This window comes from Dendrobates tinctorius, unplaced genomic scaffold (assembly GCF_039654945.1).
Source record: "Dendrobates tinctorius isolate UK_male_01 unplaced genomic scaffold, ASM3965494v1 ptg000020l, whole genome shotgun sequence".
NCBI lineage: Eukaryota > Metazoa > Chordata > Amphibia > Anura > Dendrobatidae > Dendrobates > Dendrobates tinctorius.
Genome location: NW_027361688.1, coordinates 56,864,570 through 56,886,475, shown reverse-complemented (window position 1 = coordinate 56,886,475; position 21,906 = coordinate 56,864,570). Strand labels below are relative to the sequence as shown.

At 46.4% G+C, this 21,906-nt stretch overlaps 1 protein-coding gene across 1 annotated transcript in view; it reads right to left on the bottom strand.

Annotated features, from left to right (window-relative positions):
• LOC141083685 (histidine--tRNA ligase, cytoplasmic-like) overlaps positions 1–21,906 on the bottom strand; it is a 62,186-nt gene that overhangs the window by 30,032 nt on the left and 10,248 nt on the right. The window contains exon 2 of the mRNA XM_073568080.1: positions 11,708–11,797. Within this exon, the coding sequence (XP_073424181.1) occupies positions 11,708–11,797 (90 nt within the window). The remainder of the gene's footprint in view (positions 1–11,707; positions 11,798–21,906) is intronic.

Below are 21,906 nucleotides of genomic sequence, written 5' to 3'. Positions count from 1 at the left end.
CGAGCGATCGTGGACTTGGATGCCGGAAGCCCTTTCCGGCGACCTTCATAGATGACCAGCAAAGAATCGGACTGATGAAATGAAGAGGTCCTGGCGAGAGACACGCAAGGCTCTAACTACATCCAGTTTGTGGAGACTTCTCAAGAGGGTGAGAAGGAGGAGGACAAAAAGATGGAAGAACGATATCCTCGTTGATGTGGAAAGAGGACACCACCTTCGGAAGAAAGGCAGGAACGGGCCTGAGGACGACCTTATCTTGATGGAGGACCAAGTAAGGGGAACGACATGACAATGCCGCCAGCTCAGAAACTCTTCTGATGGATGTAATGGCAATCAAGAAGGTTACTTTCCATGAGAGAAGGGACAACGGAATGTCCTGGATAGGCTCGATCGGCGCCTTTTGAAGAGCGCTAAGGACGAGATTGAGATCCCACGGGTCTATCGGTGAATGATGAAAAGGAGCCACGTGGGCGACCCCTTGGAGAAAAGTCTTAACCTGCGACAAGGAAGCGAGCTCTCTTTGGAAGAGGATAGACAAAGCGGAAACCTGGCCCTTGAGGGTACTGAGAGAGAGACCCGAATCTAAGCCAGACTGGAGAAAACCCAGTATGGACGGAATGGAAAAGGACATTGGAAAGACTTATCGTCGCACCAACGGAAAAAAGCCTTCCAGTACCTGTGGTAGATGCGGGAAGAGGCTGGCTTTCTGGCTCTGATCATAGTCTGAATAACCTGGCTGGACAGACCTGATCCTTTCAGTATCGCGGCCTCAACGGCCATGCCGCTAAACTCAGAGACTGAGAATTCTCGTGGTAAAGGGGGCCTTGCGAGAGAAGGTCTGGAAGCCTCCAGAGAACGTCTGCGAGCACGTTCAACAGCTCCGCGTGCCAAGGACGTCTTGGCCAGTCTGGCGCCACTAGAATCACTGGTACACCTACCGATTTTATCTTTTTGACCACGTGTGGGATCAAGGCAAGAGGCGGAAACAGATAAGGAAGTTGGAACTGGGACCACGGAATCACTAGGGCGTCGCAAGCTACGGCTAGCGGGTCCCTGGACCTGGCCACGAAGAGCGGAACTTTGTGGTTCATCCGAGATGCCATGAGATCGACATCCGGAGCCCCAGCGCTGGCATATCTGATTGAAGACTGTGGGATGAAGAGCCCATTCAACTGATGCTAGGCCTTGACGACTCAAAGTCGGCTGCCCAGTTTTCCACCCCTGGAATGTGAACGGCGGAGATTGCCGGAACGTAACGTTCTGCCCAGCGCAGTATCGGCCACTTCTGACATAACTTGCTAGCTGCGAGTACCCCCCCGGAGGTTTATGTACGCCACAGCCGTGGCGTTGTCCAACTAAATGCGGATCGGCTTGCTGACGAGGAGAGGCTGCCATTGAAGAAGGGCCAGGGAGATTGCTCTGATCTTCAGAAGATTGATAGGAAGCTGAGCCTCCTGTGGACTCCAGCGTCCTTGGGCCGTTTTCTGATGGAACACCGCTCCCCATCCGAGAAGGCTGGCATCGGTGGTGATGACTTGCCACTGGAAAGGGAGAAAAGACCTCCCTTGTAGAACTGAGGCTGGCATTGCCCACCAAGTCAGGGATTGCCTCACTCAGAGGGAGGAGAATGGGACGGTCCAAAGACAGCGTGGTCTTGTCCCAGGCTGAAACAAGGGACAGCTGGAAGGGGCGAAGATGAAATTGTGCAAAGGACACTGCTTCCATGGAAGCTACCATCTTCCCCAGAACCTTCATGCAGAACCAAAGGGGAATGGGAGTTGGCCGTTTTAGGATTTTGATGCCTTTGGAAAGAGCCGCAAATTTGTCCCTCGGAAGAAACACCTGGGCTAGGTTCGTGTCGAATTCCATGCCTAGAAAGGTCAGACGCTGAGTGGGAATTAGAATGGACTTCTCTTTGTTGACTATCCATCCCAAGCAGCGGAGTATCCAGGGTTATCTGAAGACTCTGAAGGCAGTCTTGACAGGACGAGCCCTTGATCAAGAGATCATCCAGGTAAGGGATGATGAGGATCCCCCTGGAGCGAAGGATGGCCATGACAGTCGCCATTACCTTTGTGAAAACACGGGGAGCGGAGGCTAGGCCGAAAGGAAGCGCCGTGAACTGGTAGTGATCTTTCTGAATCGCAAATCGAAGATATTTCTGATGTTGCACACAAACAGGAATGTGCAGACAGGCATCCCGTATGTCCACAGAGCATAAGAATTTCTCGGGTTCCATTGAGGGTATCACCGACCGACCGAAGGGACTCCATTTTGAAATGAAGAATCTTCACGTGGCGATTGAGCAACTTGAGGTCCAAGATCGGACGAAGGGAGCAGTCTTTCTTCGGGACTACGAAGAGATTTGAGTAGAACCCTGAAAACCGTTTGTTTGGGGGGAACGGGAACAATCACTCTGGCGGAAAGTAGGGAGGAAAACGGCCTGAAAGAACCTTGGAATGTGGGACCGCAGTTTTGGTGGTCGAGACAGGAAAAAACGTCTGTTCGGGAGGGAAGCGAATTCGATCTTGTATCCGGATGCGACGATTTCCCTGATCCAAGCGTCGTCAACAAGAGAGAGCCAAGCATCCACGAAAAAGGAAAGTCTGCCTCCCACCCTGGAAGAAATTCCAGGTGGGGGTGACCCGTCACTTAGAGGAAAACCTGCCGGAACTGGCGCCTGAAGATCTGGAGTATTGTCCTCTAGATCTCCAGCGAGGAGCGGGTTTGTAAGAAGGTTTTTTTCTGCTCCCGCTTCCTGGTGGTGGACTGACGATCTTGCTGGGCAGATCTTTCCGTGGAAGAGAAGGGACGAAAGGGCCTGGAATGGCCGAAAACCCTTTCTGTTGAAAAAAAACGTTATGGTCGAGACTGGGGGCGAGAGGTGCTTTTACCACCCGTGGCATCGGAGATTATCTGATCCAGCTTGGCTCCGAAGAGCCTAGAGCCATGGAATGGAAGATTAGTAAGCGACTTTTTTTGAAGTAGTATCCACATTCCATGACTTTAGCCAAAGGACTCGGCGTATAGCTACTATGTTGCTGTTAGCCCTTGCTACGCAGCCGGCCGCGTCCAAGGAGGCGGCTAAAAGATATTTTACCGCATGGTTAATCTGATCCGCTAGATCTGCCAACTCGTCTTGAGGAGCTGTCGCCAAGACGCCCCTGCGAAGAATTTTTGCCCAAGCGGAAATTACTTTCGCCACCCAGGCGGATGCGAAAATAGGGCAGAGGGAGGCGCCGGATGCCTCAAAGATAGACTTAGCCAGAGATCCAATCTGCCTGTCAGTTGGATCTTTGAGCGATGCCCCATCTGGAAGGGATAGAACCGTTTTTGAGGCTATCCGGGAAACTGGGGGATCCACCTCGGGAGCCTTAGTCCACTTTGTGAGCAGGTCTGCATCAAAGGGGCACAGCACGTCTAAGTACTTGCGGACTGAGAAACGTTGCTCCGGGCGCTCCCAGTGTTTGGACAAGGTAGTATCGAACTCTTTGTGATTGGGAAAGGTTCGAGATGGAGGCCTTGCTCGTTTAAAGAGAACAGAGCATTCCTGAGGGGGAGCCTTATCTTGCTTAATTTTAAGGGTTTGGAAGATAGCCGAAATGAGAATATCAACCATGTCCCGTGTTTTAGAAACGCTGTCTGCTTCTGAACTAGATCCCGATTGAGAGTCATCGCCAGACTTAAGGTCGTCATCCGAGGAAGGAGAAGGGAGCCTGGGAGAAGTAGAAGGACCCTGCGAGCTAGAGGACGAAGTAGATAAGGCTCGCTTCCTAGAACTCCTGCCCTGTTTGTCTCTCTGAAGGTCGCGGTCAGGTGCGGACGACTCACCCTGAGAGGCGGTCGGAGCACAGGTGGCTGTAGATAGCTAAGGTAATCGTTCTAAGACCTGGACCAGCGACTGAGAAACTTTTGTCAAGTCAGATACTGACTGAGACATTACAACGGTCCACTCCGGGGGAGGGGGGGGTGGAGTGTCCACAGGCAGGGACTCTGTGTGCTCCTGAGATGCAGACATAGTTGAAGGACTGCAGGACAGGCAGATGGGGGACGACTGACCCGATGCCCACTTCTTTTTACCGCGCGCACAGGCGTAATGGGTAGCGGTGGGCCTGAAGCAGAGATCCCCTGAAGGGTTGGGCATAAGTAAACTGCGCTGAATGGCCGAAGGAATTAGGGAAGAACTGCCGAGGAGAGCTAATTCCAGCCTCAGTGCAGAGCCTACCGAGATTCAGGCGAGCAGCAGAAACTACGAAGTGTCCCCCAAGCAGCGCAGGAAGAGGAGTGAAAACCCAGGAAATGCTTGATGATGGAAATTGGGGGCGGAGCTTAGCAGCTGAGCCGCGATTGGATAAGAGCAGCGGGGGGGGGGGTGCGTCGAGGAGGAGGGCTGGCAAGGCCAAAGAGAAAGGAGCCCTGTTATGGGCTAGAAAAAGCGCGACAGAAGGCGCGCTCAGAAGGAGGAGGGAGCGCGCTGAGAGCGGCGAAAGTGAAAGTGAAACTGACGTCGCCGCAGCCCCATGCCTGATAACGCAGGACAATAAAAAATGCCGCTATTAAGGTATCTATGCCCGCAGATTTCTTGAAATCCCTGCCCAGGCTGTGTGCTGTGCCCCCCTGAATATAGAAAGGGAGGCGCGTGCTGATGAGAGCGGTGCGCGGCAGGCAGGGGAGAGAGGCAGGAGATTCAAATGCCGATGGGTTCTCTGTAACACTGCGGGGGCTGGAGGGATCGTACAGGCACTTACCTGACGTCCCTGAAGAGGATGATCACGGGCCCACGAGCATAAGGCAAGCCGCTGGGAAATGTCCTCTGTACCCGCATCCTACAGAAGACGGCATTAACCTCTTGTTGGCGAGGAGAATCTTGCGATCGCCGTCTTCCTCTCAGCCCTGTCCCGAGAGAGGGGTGAGGAGGGGGATTTGGCAAGGACCAGCCACCTGTCCACATCCCATAGCACCAGAAGGTGATAGGGAAAAAGTCCTGCCAGCGGTACTGAGAGTTGCGATGTGGGATCAGCCACACTGCTCGCTCAGCCACCTGATATGGGAAAGCCGGGTGAAACTTATACCCTGTTTCCCGACTTGAATCTGAAAAACAAAAGACAAAGAATTAAAACGTTCTACTAGAAAACCTAAGGGAAAAAAGTTAACTGCGGATCTGGGGAGATCCCGGTCCGCCTCCTACAGACACTAAGCATAAACTGAGGTGCCTAGTGCCTGTCGGTGGGTGTATACTGCCGGGGAGGAGCTAATTTTCTTGTTTTGCATAGTGTCAGCCTCCTAGCAGCAGCAGCATACACCCATGGTATTCTGTGTCCCCCAATAAGGCGATAAAGAAAAAAATATATATGAAATGTTATCCCTCATGACGGATGGAGTTTTCCACAGGATACACGGGTATTACATACCTGGTAATGTGTTTTTTCATGACACATGACGGCACCACGAGAGAGGGGATCCGCCCCACGAGGACAGGAAACCTTCAAGATAAAAGGGGCGGCTCCTCTCTCCGCATCAGTTGTTTTATAGAGCACGAGAGGAACTCCGCAGGTTAGTGGACACATAAATAATACATATTTTATACTGCTAAATTTCCAACACCAAGGGAGTGTATAATACTAACAAAACACCCAACTAATGACGTGATCAAATAGGGCGGGAATATAAGGGTGCCGTCATGTGTCATGAAAAAACACATTACCAGGTATGTAATACCCGTGTTTTTCCATTCTACATGACGGCACCACGAGAGAGTTACAGAGATTTGTATTCTCTTTAGGGGGGGGGGGGGGGGGGGGAATCACTGCCTGTAACACTCTTCTCCCAAATGTGAGATCAGAGGCAGCAGATAGGTCTAATCTGTAATGTCTGAAAAAGGTAGATGGAGAGGACCAAGTGGCCGCCTTACAGATTTGGTCGATGGAGGCGTCCGCTCTCTCCGCCCAGGACGTTGCCATGGCCCTCGTGGAGTGGGCTTTTAGGCCCTCTGGAACAGCCCTGCCTGCACTACTATATGCTAGTATGATGGCCTCTCTCACCCATCTAGCTATAGTTTGCTTAGAGGCTTTAAGGCCTTTCCTTGCCCCCTGATATGAGACAAATAAGGCCCTCTGTTTCCTCCATGGTTTTGTCACCTCTAAATACTGTAGGATACATCTCCTAACGTCTAAGCAATGTAATCTCTCTTCCTTTTTGTTACCGGGGTTAGGACAAAAGGATGGCAAGATTATTTCCTGATCTCTGTGGAATTTCGACACTACCTTAGGGAGGTATGCTGGATCTAATCTTAACACGACTCTATCGTCCATAACCTGAGTGTATGGCGGGTCTGCTGATAGTGCGTGTAAGTCCCCAACCCTACGTGCCGATGTGAGTGCCACTAACAAGGCTGTTTTTAAAGTTAACACTTTATCTGATGTTGCGTTTATTGGTTCAAATGGGCTTTCCGTTAGAGATGATAGGACTAAATTTAGATCCCAGGGAGGAGGTTTAGGAGATGGGACAGAGTCAGCTCTAGTACAGGCCCGGATAAATCTGGCGACCCATCTATCGTTTGCCAGGTCATAGTTGAATAATGCTGCCAGGGCTGAGACGTGTACTTTCAGGGTGCTGACCGCTAAACCCAAGTCTAAACCCCTTTGTAGAAACTCTAGCACTGCCCTCACAGGTACTTCCCCCTCCTGTATTGGGCCTGAGGTGGACAAAAATTTTCTCCATATTCTCCCGTATATTTTTGTAGTCACTGGCTTTCTGCTACTGATTAGGGTGGCAATCAACCTTGCTGAAAAACCTTTCTTCTCTAACAGTGACCTTTCAAATTCCAGGCTGTCAAATGCAGCCTGGAATTCGGAGGGTGATTGAAGGGACCCTGTGTTAGGAGGTCGTGGTCCTCTGGGAGCACCCATGGGTCTGTCACTGACATCACTCTTAGCCAATAGAACCACGGCCTTTTTGGCCAAAAGGGAGCTATCATAATTACTCTGGCTTGGTCCTCCCTGATCTTCTTCAGGACTAATGGAATGAGGCATATCGGAGGGAAGGCGTACAGGAGACCTGATGTCCATTTTATCCTGAAGGCGTCTACCGCCAGTGGCATGTCTGCTTGCCTTAGGGAGCAGAATTTTTGAACTTTTCTGTTGGTTTTTGAGGCGAAGAGATCTATTATGGGTTTTCCCCACCTCTGCACAATTTGTTGAAAAATGGACTCTTTTAGGCACCATTCGCCTTGCTTTAAGCGGTTTCTGCTCAGAAAGTCCGCCTTCAGGTTGTCCACGCCTCGGATATGCAGGGCCGATAATGAGAGAAACTGATGTTCTGCCAGAGTCAGGATTCTTCTTGCTATTTCCATTAATGCCCGAGAACGGGTGCCCCCCTGATGGTTCACGTATGCAACTGCTGTACGATTGTCCGATAGGACTTTCACATGATGTCCTCCCAGGTGTGTCAGCAATCCTTCCAGCGCTCTTTCGATGGCTAGTAGCTCCCACTCGTTTGAGGATAGATCTTTTTCCTCCTGAGCCCAAGGATCTTGGAGCCATAGGGTGTCTAGATGGGCTCCCCAGCCCCAGGGACTGGCATCTGTCGTGACTACTCTGGAGGCTGTATATGTCCAGGGTACTCCCCTCGGAGAGGACTATCTGTAACCACCATCTTAGTGACTGGAGTACAGGATCCGGGATGGTGAGCTTCTGTTCTAACTGCCCTTGAAGCGTCAGATCGCTTTGTAACACACACCACTGAAGTTCCCTTGTGTGAAATTGAGCCCATTTTATCGCTGGTATGCAGGAGGTTAGGGACCCCAACACTGACATGGCTTTCCTCAGAGTCATTGTTGGCTTTCCTAATGTTGTCCTGATTAGATTTTTGATTTTCTCTTCTTCTCCTTTGGGAGGCGACATTCCTGTATTACCGAGTCTATTGTTAGGCCCAAAAAATTCTGGACCATTGTTGGCTCCAACCTGGATTTTTTGAGGTTCAGTTGCCAACCCAGAGTCTGAATAGTCTCTATCACTATCTTGACTCGTTCCTGACAGTGAGAGAAATCTTTCCCCACTATCAAGAAGTCGTCCAGATATGGTATTACTAGAGCATCTTTTTCTCTGAGATGTGCCGTGACCTCCGCAATTAATTTCGTGAAGACCCGGGGGGCTGTTGCTACCCCAAAGGGCAGAGCCTTGTACTGAAAGTGATGCCACTGAGATTTTATCTGGACTGCCACCCTGAGATATTTGCGGTCTTGCTGCCGGATCGGGACATGATAGTAAGCATCCTTGAGATCCAGGACCGACATGTAACACCGAGGGAAGAGGAGTTTCACTGTAGATCTTATCGTCTCCATCTTGAATGATGGGACTACTAGATACTTGTTGAGGCCTTTCAGATTTATAATCGTCCTCCAGGAATCGTCTGGTTTCTTTATCAGAAATAGGGGGGAGTAAAAGCCTTCCTTCTTTTCTTTTTCTGGAACTTCTTCCAGTACGAGTTTTTGTATAAGTGATAATACCTCCTCTTCCAAACTCTTTTGTCTTTCTTGAGATGATTGTACCAGAGTTTGAATGAATTTTTGTGGTGGCCAGTGGTGGAATTTTAACTCCAGACCTGACCCTACTATCTGTCGGATCCAGGTGCTGGATGAGATCCTTTCCCAGGCTGGGAGGAAGTGAGAGAGCCTTCCCCCCCACCTGAGAAGGACCGTCACTGGGCGGGTTTTTTGGCTTCTCTTGGGGGCTTACTGAAATAGAAGCCTCTCCCTCCTCTGTATCGTCTGTCAGAATTGTTTCTGTCACGATCTTTAAATTGTTGTCTTCTGAATTTTCGGCCCCTCTGAAAGGAGCGCTGAAAGCTTGAATTGGTTGTTTCGGAAAATTCTTTTTTGTATCACTCGCTTTTTCCAACACTTCATCCAATGCCGGACCGAATAAGAAATTTCCTTCACATGGTAGAGAGCAAAGTTTCATTTTTGCCTGAGTGTCCCCCGGCCAGCATTTGAGCCATACCGCACACCGTCCTACATTGGTTAAGGCTGCTGACTTTGACGCTAGCCTGGCAGAATCTGCTGACGCCTCTGCGAGAAAGTCTACCGCCGCTCTAATAGCCGGTAATGCTTCCAGAATCGTCTCCAAGTGGTCTGTCCTTATCTTCAGGGACCTAGCCACACAAGTGAATGCGATGGCGGGTCTTAGTGCCCCAGCCGAGGTTTCCCAGGCTGCCTTAAGGCAATTGTCCGCCTTCCGGTCCAGCGGTTCTTTTAGAAACCCCAGGTCCTCAAAGGGTAGGGAAGATTTTCTGGCGACCTTTGATATCGCTACATCAATTTTGGGGGCCCTATCCCAGGATGAGGATGCCTCTTCCTCAAAGGGGTATCTCCTCTTCAGGGAATTCGTTATCTGGGACTTCCTTTCTGGTTTTTCCCATTCGCGTTTTATGAGTGCTTTTAGTTGCTCATTAACAGGGAAGGTCTTACGTTTTTTCTTTTGCAGTCCACTGAACATGAGTTCTTGGGCTGTCTTTTTTGCTCGCTCTTCTACTAGCCCCATGGTAGATCTAACTGCTTTAATGAGTTCATCTGTATTTTCTACTGGGAACGTATCTTCCCCGTCCAAGCTACTTCCTGAATACTGCGTCTTATTTGAGTCGTCCTCCCCTATGGTCTTGTTAATGCACTCCTGGCATAACTTTTTGTTCCAGGCTGCTTCTACGGGACTTTTACATAAAGCACATTCTTTATTTTTAGACTTTCCTCTACATTTCTTAGGGACCTCCTATACTCCACCCCGCCAATGTATGTAAGAGGAGGAGGAGAGGGAAGAGAGGAGAAAAGAGAAAGAGAACAGACATTAGATTACTGGACTTTCTCGAAGTTCACTCACCACTCGGGCGCTTCACAGAACGGGTACCGGATCTGGAGGCTGACTGGTCCTTTCACTGTCTCCCAACGAGACTATGGACCCCTCTTTCCTGCGGTGACGATCCGCCCGTGCGCTGCCCAAGTGGCTCACACTACTGCTGCGGCGTGTCTTTGCTTTCTCCTCTGAGCACGACCGCCTCTCCTTTGCTTCCTGGCGCGGTTGCACATGCTCTGGCGAAGGGCTCTCCATTATGCTGCGAGTAGTCACCTCCAACTCAAAATTGGTGCTGTGACGCCTGATCGCCTTTTCTGGCGATCTTAAATAGCACCTTTTTTTTTTTTTTTTTTTTTTTTTTTTTTTTTTTTTTTTGGACCACCTGGTCCCGCACCTGCCCCGCTAGTGTCTGTGTGGACACGCGCGCACGTGCGTGCCCCATGCCCTGCGTGCCCCCCCGGGACTGTGCACACCTTCTGCCTCTCGCAGGCCCCGCGTCGCGTCGCTCTACTTCCGGGTCGCACGCAACCACTTCCGGTTCATCGGCCGTCATGCGCGCTCCCAACGCGCGCGCCTCCCGTTGCGGCCATACGAACCTGGGCCGAGTGAGCGCCTGGGCCCTACTTGCTTCGGGGCCCCCAGACACCCCTTACCTGCCCGATGGCCTGGCCACCACTGTATACCTTTCCTTTTCGCTGCGGGGTCCGGTGTCTGGTCTTCAACAGGGAGGGTACACTGTCTGTGGCCTCCGAGGAGCCTTTTTCTCTGCCCGGGCACCGATGTGTCTCCTGGGCTGCATGGCCACTGTATGTCGACAGGGAGGGAACACTGCAAGTGGCCTCCCTGGACCTTCTTTGTGTGCTGTCATCTTGGAGGGTCCACCGCCAAGGTACCCCGCTTCGCCTGGGCATCTGCCCTACCGGCTGTGGCCATGCCTTCGCTCAGGGGGGACATAGGCATATATGGCCCCCGAGGCGACTACCGGTACCCGGCGTCGGGTGTAGAAAATCCATGCCTGCCATTAATCACCCGACCCGGGTCCAGGCATCCTCTTCTTTCTTCAAAATCTTCAAGAGGCTTTCATCTTGAGGGTTCCCCGTCGAGGACAGGAAACCAACTGATGCGGAGAGAGGAGCCGCCCCTTTTATCTTGAAGGTTTCCTGTCCTCGTGGGGCGGATCCCCTCTCTCGTGTTGCCGTCATGTAGAATGGAAAAATATATTTAGGATCACTATCGCCCAATAGGGATATGTGTCCATATCTATGAAAGAAATCGTCAGCAGGTTATTGCTACATAATCCGAGAGCAGCACAACAGAGACCCTGAATCCAGCAATGTGTGACTTACCGGGCAATTTTGTTAAAATCAATTTTATCAGCATGAGAGTACTAGTAAACCTGCTGCCAAGTAGTGCAACCATGCCCCAACCACCAGTGATCGGCAGCTTTCTGCCTATGCACTGTGTACACTGAAAACTGCCAATCGGTGGTGATGGCGAGGTTATATAGCTCAACAGTCAAGGGAACCCTTTGGACTATATAGGTGGTCTGGTATATTTTAGAAGAATACTGTTATTGATGTTCTACGTAATGATTTTCAATAAAAACTTATTTCCTGGTGAAACAAGTATATACTAATCCAGACATGAACGGAGAAAGATTCACTTTAAAGAGGCAACCCCTTATTAAATGACACCATGCCCCATGTACTCAGGGAATAGGAAAATTCATTTAATCATCAAGGACATACACATTTTTGCTTTTCCAGTAGATTTTTCATGTCAATCACATTCTTCCTACATGACATTTTCAGAATGTGTCACTTTTTGCTTTGCCGCCAAACAATACGTTTTGTATATATTACCTTTGGGGTCTTGAGAACAAACTTGTGTTTTCCATCGTCTGGTCCCAACTTTGCTTTCAGCTCTAAAAGTTTTGCAACTTCTTCTGCAATCTAAGAAGTAAATAATCGTTACTGTACCACAACCCTGTACTGTGAAGAGGAGCACATAGGAGGATGGACAGGCACAAGGAAAAGAATCAGAAAATCACCCCCTGTTCAGATCAGATAGCGTTACATTCATCGGTTTATTTTGCTTAAATATTGGCAATTTGTGTCTTAATTTCACCAAATTTTTACGCTGCCTGCAGGTCTGAACTGCATCATCACTGTAATAAAACTTACATACTTATTTTTGGGCATTTCAACACATTGTGGATTCTTTCTGTAATGCAACCTCATATAACATCGCTTCGCAGGTAGAAACTAAAAGGGCTGCGAGATCTTAGGGTATCGGCTTGTCCCTCACTAACCACAAAGTGTTGGCATGCTAGATTAACAAGAATATTGAGAAACATCTACTTAAGAAGCACACCGGATCCATCTGAATATCTAAAACAAAACCAAAGCTCACTGTTGAGGCGGCGGCAGGACCCCGCAGTCAAGGGGGCAGGACCCCGCAGTCAAGGGGGCAGGACCCCGCCTGCTGTCTGTAGGGACCACGATGAATAGACCAACAACAGCTTTTCAGACCTCAACTCAAAAGCCTTACTTGTGCCTTGGAGAGTTGGGTTTGGGTCCATGCATTGCGGTTTACACCGACACTGTAAAACGGATGTGTGAACAAGGCCTAAGGCGTTTGTGCTAGTCCACCATTATGTCCGTTTTAAACACCAGGTAGATGAGCTTGTGTCCTTCACAACTGGAGCTACTATACATTTGGAGGATGTATCTCACATCTATCAATGCACCTCTATTGAGAGGCCAAGCATGGCTAGTCGTCATGTGACCGCAAGGCTGCAAACCGCACACATGCAGTCCTGGCACCACACGCTCTGGCAAAACCAGGGAATCCTGACCGCGTGTACACCGCAAGCTGTCAGATGCAGTAATCTGTAGCTACATAGAGTGAATACAGACATCTGTGTCAACCAGACAACCAATTTTGGCAACTACCGGTTTTAGTTGTCACGGAGCGCAGTACATTGCAAAAAATGAAGGGTGCACACTGCTGCACCAATGCCAAGCTCTTTTCATTCTCAGATTGACAAGCGATTTTTTGACATTCTGCAGGGAATAATAACACTTTGATGTGAACAGGACTGTGGCCTTGGTAAGCCAAACCTCCTACTCGGCCTCCATCATACATGGCTCATGCTTACTATGTGCACACGTACGCAGAAAATTTCTGCATGAAAACCGGACTCCTTCCCAGAAAACGCGCATTTTTTTCCAGAGCATTCCCAGACACATAGAAAATAGCCAGAAAATAGCCAGAAATACGGAATTTACCACAAAATTAATTAGCATGCTGCGTTTACCGCAAAGCGTTTTTTCGCGGTAAAAAAACGCATCAATATGCACAAAAAGTGCAAAATGCATTAAAATGAATGGGAAGTTTCTTTTAGGCGTTTTTTGAGCAGATTTTTTGGTAAATCCGCGGGAAAAACGCGAAAAAAAAAACAACGTGTGAACACAGCCTTACTGCAGTAAAATGGTAACTTTTCATCACAATTATGATACAATAATCAAGTTAGTTAGAACTTAATATATTTATTGGAATACAACTTTAAACACAAAAAACTCCAATAAATTGTAAATATGCCAAACGCTTTTCAACAAAAATGTATTGAAAAAACATTAATGCAGTTGATGAATTTGTTATAAGAAATAGTGTCACATACATATATATATATATATATATATACACACACACACACATATATATATATATATACACACACACACACACACAGTACAGACCAAAAGTTTGGACACACCTCATTCAGAGTTTTCTTTATTTTCATGGCTATGAAAATTGTAGATTCACTCTGAAGGCATCAAAATTATGAATTAACACATGTGGAACTATATAATTAACAAAAAAGTGTGAAACTACTGAAAATCTCTTATATTCTATGTTCTTCAAAGTAGCGACCTTTTGCTTTGATTACTGCTTTGCACACTCTTGGCATTCTCTTGATGAGCTCCAAGAAGTAGTCACCGGAAATGGTCTTCCAACAGTCTTGAAGGAGTTCTCAGATGCTTAGCACTTGTTGTCCCTTTTGCCTTCACTCTGCGGTCCAGTTCACCCCTAACCGTCTCGATAGGGTTCAGGTCTGGTGACTGTGGAGGCCAGGTCATCTGGCGCAGCACCCCATCACTCTCCTTCTTGGTCAAATAGCCCTTACACAGCCTGGAGGTGTGTTTGGGGTCATTGTCCTGTTGAAAAATAAATGATGGTCCAACTAAACGCAAACCGGATGGAATAGCATGCCGCTGCAAGATGCTGTGGTAGCCATGCTGGTTCAGTATGCCTTCAATTTTGAATAAATCCCCAACAGTGTCACCAGAAAAGCACCCCCACACCACCACACCTCCTCCTCCATGCTTCACGGTGGGAACCAGGCATGTAGAGTCCATCCGTTCACCTTTTCTGTGTCGCACAAAGACACGGTGGTTGGAACCAAAGATCTCAAATTTGGACTCATCAGACCAAAGCACAGATTTCCACTGGTCTAATGTCCATTCCTTGTGTTCTTTAGCCCAAACAAGTCTCTTCTGCTTGTTGCCTGTACTAAGCAGTGGTTTCCTAGCAGCTATTTTACCATGAAGGCCTGCTTCCAAAAGTCTCCTCTCAACAGTTGTTGTAGAGATGTGTCTGCTGCTAGAACTCTGTGTGGCATTGACCTGGTCTCTAATCTGAGCTGCTGTTAAACACCTGCGATTTCTGAGGCTGGTGACTTGGATGAACTTATCCTCCGCAGCAGAGGTGACTCTTGGTCTTCCTTTCCTGGGGCGGTCCTCATGTGAGCCAGTTTCTTTGTAGCGCTTGATGGTTTTTGCCAATGCACTTGGGGACACTTTCAAAGTTTTCCCAATTTTTCGGACTGACTGACCTTCATTTCTTAAAGTAATGATGGCCACTCGTTTTTCTTTACTCAGCTGCTTTTTTCTTACCATAATACAAATTCTAACAGTCTATTCAGTGGGACTATCAGCTGTGTATCCACCAGACTTCTGCACAACACAACTGATGATCCCAACCCCATTTATAAGGCAAGAAATCCCACTTATTAAACATGACAGGGCACACCTGTGAAGTGAAAACCATTTCCAGTGACTACCTCTTGAAGCTCATCAAGAGAATGCCAAGTGTGCAAAGCAGTAATCAAAGCAAAAGGTCGCTACTTTGAAGAACCTAGAATATAAGACATATTTTCAGTTGTTTCACACTCTTGTTCTTTTGTTAAATATAAAATTCCACATGTGTTAATTCATAGTTTTGATGCCTTCAGAGTGAATCTACAATTTTCATAGTCATGAAAATAAAGAAAACTCTTTGAATGAGAAGGTGTCCAAACTTTTGGTCTGTACTGTGTGTATATACTGTGTGGGGAAAAAAAAAAAAAAAAAAAAAGTGAGAGAGATAATGTACAGTCATGGACAAATGTATTGACACCCCTGCAATTCTGTTAGATAATACTCAGTTTCTTCCTGAAAATGATTGCAAACACAAATTCTTTGGTATTATTATCTTCATTTAATTTGTCTTAAATGAAAAAACACAAAAAGAATTGTCCTAAAGCCAAATTGGATATAATTCCACACCAAACATAACAAAGAGGGTGGACAAAAGTATTGGTACTGTTCGAAAAATCATGTGATGCTTCTCTAATTTGTGTAATTAACAGCACCTATAACTAACCTGTGGCACCTAACAGGTGTTGGCAATAACTAAATCACACTTGCAGCCAGTTGACATGGATTAAAGTTGACTCAACCTCTGTCCTTGTGTGTACCACATTGAGCATGGAGAAAAGAAAGAAGACCAAAGAACTGTCTGAGGACTTGAGAAACCAAATTGTGAGGAAGCATGAGCAATATCAAGGCTACAAGTCCATCTCCAAAGACCTGAATGTTCCTGTGTCTACCGTGCGCAGTGTCATCAAGAAGTTTAAAGCCCATGGCACTGTGGCTAACCTCTCTAGATGTGGCCGGAAAAGAAAAATTGATAAGAGATTTCAATGCAAGATTGTGCGGATGTTGGATAAAGAACCTCCACTAACATCCAAACAAGTTCAAGCTGCCCTGCAGTCCGAGGGTACAACGGTGTCAACCCGTACTATCTGTCGGCATCTGAATGAAAAGGGACTGTATGGTAGGAGACCCAGGAAGACTCCACTTCTTACCCCGAGACATAAAAAATCCAGGCTGGAGTTTGCCAAAACTTACCTGAAAAAGACTAAAACATTTTGGAAGAATGTTCTCTGGTCAGATGAGACAAAAGTAGAGCTTTTAGGGCAAAAGCATCAACATAGAGTTTACAGGAGAAAAAAGAGGCATTCAAAGAAAAGTACACGGTCCCTACAGTCAAACATGGCGGAGGTTCCCTGATGTTTTGGGGTTGCTTTGCTGCCTCTGGCACTGGACTGCTTGACTGTGTGCTTGGCATTATGAAGTCAGAAGACTACCAACAAATTTTGCAGCATAATATAGGGCCCAGTGTGAGAAAGCTGGGTCTACTTCAGAGGTCATAGGTCTTCCAGCAGGACAATAACCCAAAACACACTTCAAAAAGCACTAGAAAATGGTTTGAGAGAAAGCACTGGAGACTTCTAAGGTGGCCAGCAATGAGTCCAGACCTGAATCCCATAGAACACCTGTGGAAAGATCTAAAAATGGCAGTTTGGAGAAGGCACCCTTCAAATATCAGGGACCTGGAGTAGTTTGCCAAAGAAGAATGGTCTAAAATTCCAGCAGAGCATTGTAAGAAACTCATTGATGGTTACCGGAAGCGGTTGGTCGCAGTTATTTTGGCTAAAGGTTGTGCAACCAAGTATTAGGCTGAGGGTGCCAATACTTTTGTCCGGCCCATTTTTGGAGTTTTGTGTGAAATGATCAATGTTTTGCTTTTTGCTTCATTCTCTTTTGTGTTTTTTCATTTAAGACAAATTAAATGAAGATAATAATACCAAAGAATTTGTGTTTGCAATCATTTTCAGGAAGAAACTGAATATTATCTGACAGAATTGCAGGGGTGTCAATACTTTTGGCCATGACTGTATATATTATATAATATATACAGTGCCTACAAGTAGTATTCAACCCCCTGCAGATTTACACTTTCGGAATTAACTTGGCATTGTGACATTTGGACTGTAGATCAGCCTGGAAGTGTGAAATGCACTGCAGCAAAAAAGAATGTTATTTCTTTGTTTAATTTTTTTTTAAATTGTGAAAAGTTTATTCAGAGGGTCATTTATTATTCAACCCCTCAAACCACCAGAATTCTGTTTGGTTCCCCTAAAGTATTAAGAAGTATTTCAGGCACAAAGAACAATGAGCTTCACATGTTTGGATTAATTATCTCTTTTTCCAGCCTTTTCTGACTATTTAAGACCCTCCCCCAAACTTGTGAACAGCACTCATACATGGTCAACATGGGAAAGACAAAGGAGCATTCCAAGGCCATCAGAGACAAGATCGTGGAGGGTCACAAGGCTGGCAAGGGGTACAAAACCCTTTCCAAGGAGTTGGGCCTACCTGTCCCCACTGTTGGGAGCATCATCCAGAAGTGGAAGGCTTATGGAACTACTGTTAGCCTTCCACGGCCTGGACAGCCTTTGAAAGTTTCCTCCCGTGCCGAGGCCAGGCTTGTCCGAAGAGTCAAGGCTAACCCAAGGACAACAAGGAAGGAGCTCCGGGAAGATCTCATGGCAGTGAGACATTGGTTTCAGTCAATACCATAAGTAACGTACTCCACCGCAATGGTCTCCGTTCCAGACGAGCCCGTAAGGTACCTTTACTTTCAAAGCGTCATGTCAAGGCTCGTCTACAGTTTGCTCATGATCACTTGGAGGACTCTGAGACAGACTGGTTCAAGGTTCTCTGGTCTGATGATCGAGATCTTTGGTGCCACCCACACACGTGACGTTTGGAGACTGGATGGCACTGCATACGACCCCATGAATACCATCCCTACAGTCAAGCATTGTGGTGGCAGCATCATGCTGTGGGGCCGTTTCTCAGCCAAGGGGCCTGGCCATCTGGTCTGCATCCATGGGAAGATAGATAGCACGGTCTACCTGGAGATTTTGGCCATGAACCTCCGCTCCTCCATCAAGGATCTTAAGATGGGTCGTCATTTCATCTTCCAACAAGACAACGACCCAAAGCACACAGCCAAGGAAACCAAGGCCTGGTTCAAGAGGCAAAAAATCAAGGTGTTGGAGTGGCCTAGTCAGTCTCCTGACCTTAACCCAATTGAAAACTTGTGGAAGGAGCTCAAGATTAAAGTCCACATGAGACACCCAAAGAACCTAGATAACTTGGAGAAGATCTGCATGGAGGAGTGGGCCAAGATAACTCCAGAGACCTGTGCCGGCCTGATCAGGTCTTATAAAAGACGATTATTAGCTGTAATTGCAAACAAGGATTATTCCACAAAATATTAAACCTAGGGGTTGAATAATAATTGACCCACACTTGTATGTTTAAAATTTCTTAAAATTTAACTGAGCAACATAACTTTTTGGTTTGTAAGATTTATGCATCTGTTAATAAATCCTGCTCTTGTGTGAAGTTTGAAGGCTCTAACTTATTTGCATCTTATCAAACCTGCTAAATCTGCAGGGGGTTGAATACTACTTGTAGGCACTAATATATATATATATATATATATATATATATATATATATATATATATATATATAGTAACATAGTTACTAAGGTTGAAGGGACACCAAGTCCATCTAATTCAACCCGTATCCTGTCCTAACCTGCCCTAACATGTTGATCCAGAGGAAGGCAAAGAAAACCCATGCGGCAAACAGTAAGCTTCACGTTGGGGAAAAAAATTCCTTCCCGACTCCACATACGGCAATCAGACTAGCTCCCTGGATCAACGCAATATTAAGGAAACTAGTGTATATACCCTGTAATACTATACTTTTCAAGAAAGGCATCCAGTCCCTTCTTAAATTTTAGTAGGGAATCACTCATTACAACATCATATGGCAGAGAGTTCCATAGTCTCACTGCTCTTACAGTAAAGAATCCGCATCTGTGAGTATGCTTAAACCTTCTTTCCTCCAGACGTAGAGGATGCCCCCTTGTCCCCGTCACAGGTCTAAGAGTAAAAAGATCATTAGAAAGGTCTTTGTACTGTCCCCGCATATATTTATACATTGTAATAAGATCACCCCTAAGCCTTCAATTCTCCAAACTAAATAACCCCAAGTGTAATAACCTGTCTTGGTATTGCAGACCCTCCAGTTCCCTAATAACTTTGGTCGCTCTTCTCTGCACCCGCTCCAGTTCAGCTATGTCTTTCTTATACACCGGAGACCAGAACTGTACACAGTATTCTAAGTGTGGTCGCACTAGTGACTTAGAGGTAAAATTATGCTCTCCTCATGAGCATCTATGCCTCTTTTAATGCATCCCATTATTTTATTTGCCTTTGCAGCAGCTGCCTGACACTGGCCGCTAAATGTGAGTTTGTCGTCCACCCATACACCCAGGTCTTTTTCAGTGACTGTTTTGCCCAGTGTTTTACAATTAAGCACATAATTATACATCTTGTTCGTTCTACCCAAGTGCATGACCTTACATTTATCCCCATTAAAGCTCATTTGCCACTTATCAGCCCAAGCTTCTAGTTTACATAAATCCTCCTGTAATATAAAATTGTCCTCCTCTGTATTGATTTCCCTGCAGAGTTTAGTGTCATCTGCAAATATAGAAATTCTACTCTCTATGCCCCCTACAAGGTCATTAATATGTTAAAAAGAAGCGGGCCCAAAACTGACCCCTGTGGTACCCCACTGCTAACCATGACCCAGTCCGAGTGTGCTCCATTAATAACCACCCTTTGTTTCCTATCCCTGAGCCAGCTCTTAACCCACCTACACATATTTTCCCGTATCCCCATTGTTCTCATTTTATGTATCAACCTTTTGTGTGGCACCGTATCAAAAGCTTTTGAAAAGTCCATGTACACCACGTCCACTGCATTCCCTTGGTCCAGTCTGGAACTTACCTCTTCATAAAAGCTTATCAGATTAGTCTGACAGGAACGGTCCCTTGTAAACCCATGTTGATATTGAGTCATGAGGTTATTCTTCCCCAGATACTCCAGTATAGTATCTTAGAAAACTCTCCAGGATTTTACCCACAGTTGAGATTAAACTTACTGGCCTATAATTTCCAAGTTCAGTTTTTGTCCCCTTTTTGAATATTGGCACCACATTTGCTATACGCCAGTCCTGTGGTACAGACCCTGTTATTATGGAATCTTTAAAGATTAAAAATAATGGTCTATCTAGGACTGTGCTTAATTCATGCAGTACTCGGGGGTGTATCCCATCCGGGCCCGGGGATTTGTCAATTTTAGTGATTTTTAGACGCCGCCGTACTTCCTGCTGGGTTAAGCAGGTGATATTTAATGGAGAATTTTTATCCCTGATAATGTTATCCGTCATGGGATTTTCTTGTGTAAATACTGATGAAAAAAAGTCGTTTAACATATTGGCTTTTTCCTCATCCTCATCCACCATTTCACCCAGACTATTTTTAAGGGGGCCAACGCTATCATTTTTTAGTTTCTTACTATTTATGTAGTTAAAGAATATTTTGGGATTATTTTTACTTTCTCTGACAATGAGTCTCTCTGTCTCAATCTTTGCTGTCTTGATTTGCTTTTTACAGAATTTATTTAATCTTCTGTATTTATTTAATGCCTCATCACTACCTACTTGCTTTAATTCTCTAAATGCTTTATTTTTGTCCCTTATTGCGCCCCTTACAGCTCTATTTAGCCATAGTGGTTTCCTCCTATTTCTCGCATGTTTATTCCCATACGGTATATATTGTGCACAGGTCCTATTCAGGATGCTAATAAACGTCTCCCATTTTCTTTGTGTATTTTTATGTCTCAGGATATCGTCCCAGTTAATTGCACCAAGATCATCTCTCATCTGTTGGAAATTTGCCTTCCTGAAGTTTAGTGTCCTTGTAACCCCTCTACTACACATCTTATTAAAGGATACATGAAAACTTATTAATTTGTGATCACTATTACCCAAGTGACCCTCAACCCTTACATTTGATATGAGGTCTGGCCTGTTGGTTAATATTAGGTCTAGCAGTGCCCCCCCTCTTGTTGGGTCCTGAACCAGTTGTGAAAGGTAATTGTCTCTCATAGTTGTCAAAAACCCATTACCTTTGCTGGAACTGCAGGTTTCGGTTCCCCAATGTATTTCAGGGTAGTTGAAGTCCCCCATAATAATGACTTCTCCTTGAGTCTCAGCTTCATCTATTTGCTTTATGAGGATATTCTCTGTTGCTTCCATTATTTTTGGAGACTTATAACAAACCCCTATCAGTAATTTATTATTTTTCCCCCCTCCCCTTATCTCCACCCACAGGGACATTTTCATTAGATTCATATATATTATCACGAAGGATGGGTTTTAAGGATGATTTCACATATAAACACACGCCTCCCCCTCGCTTATTTGTTCGGTCATTTCTGAACAGACTATAGCCCTGTAAATTAATCGCCCAGTCATGGCTCTCATCCAGCCATGTCTCAGATATCCCCACCATGTCATAATTATGTTCCAACAACATTAACTCCAATTCCTCCATTTTGTTGGCGAGGCTTCTGGCATTAGTATACATGCACTTTATGTATCTCTCTGTACCTCTATTCTTTCTTAAATTATTAACTGTTCTAACCCCACCCCCCATGTCACCCCCACCCCCAATGTCATTATTTGTGCCCAGGTCTCTATCTGCACTGTCTTCCCCCCTATAAAAGGAATACCCTCCCCCCCGTCCCTAGTTTAAACACTCCTCCAACCTTCTAGCCATTTTCTCCCCCAGCACAGCTGCACCCTCCCCATTGAGGTGCAGCCCGTCCCTAGCGTAGAACCTGTAGCCAACTGAGAAGTCGGCCGAGTTCTGCAGGAACCCAAACCCCTCCTTCCTACACCAATTCCTGAGCCACTTATTAACCTCCCTAATCTCCCGTTGCCTCTCTGGCGTAGCACGTGGTA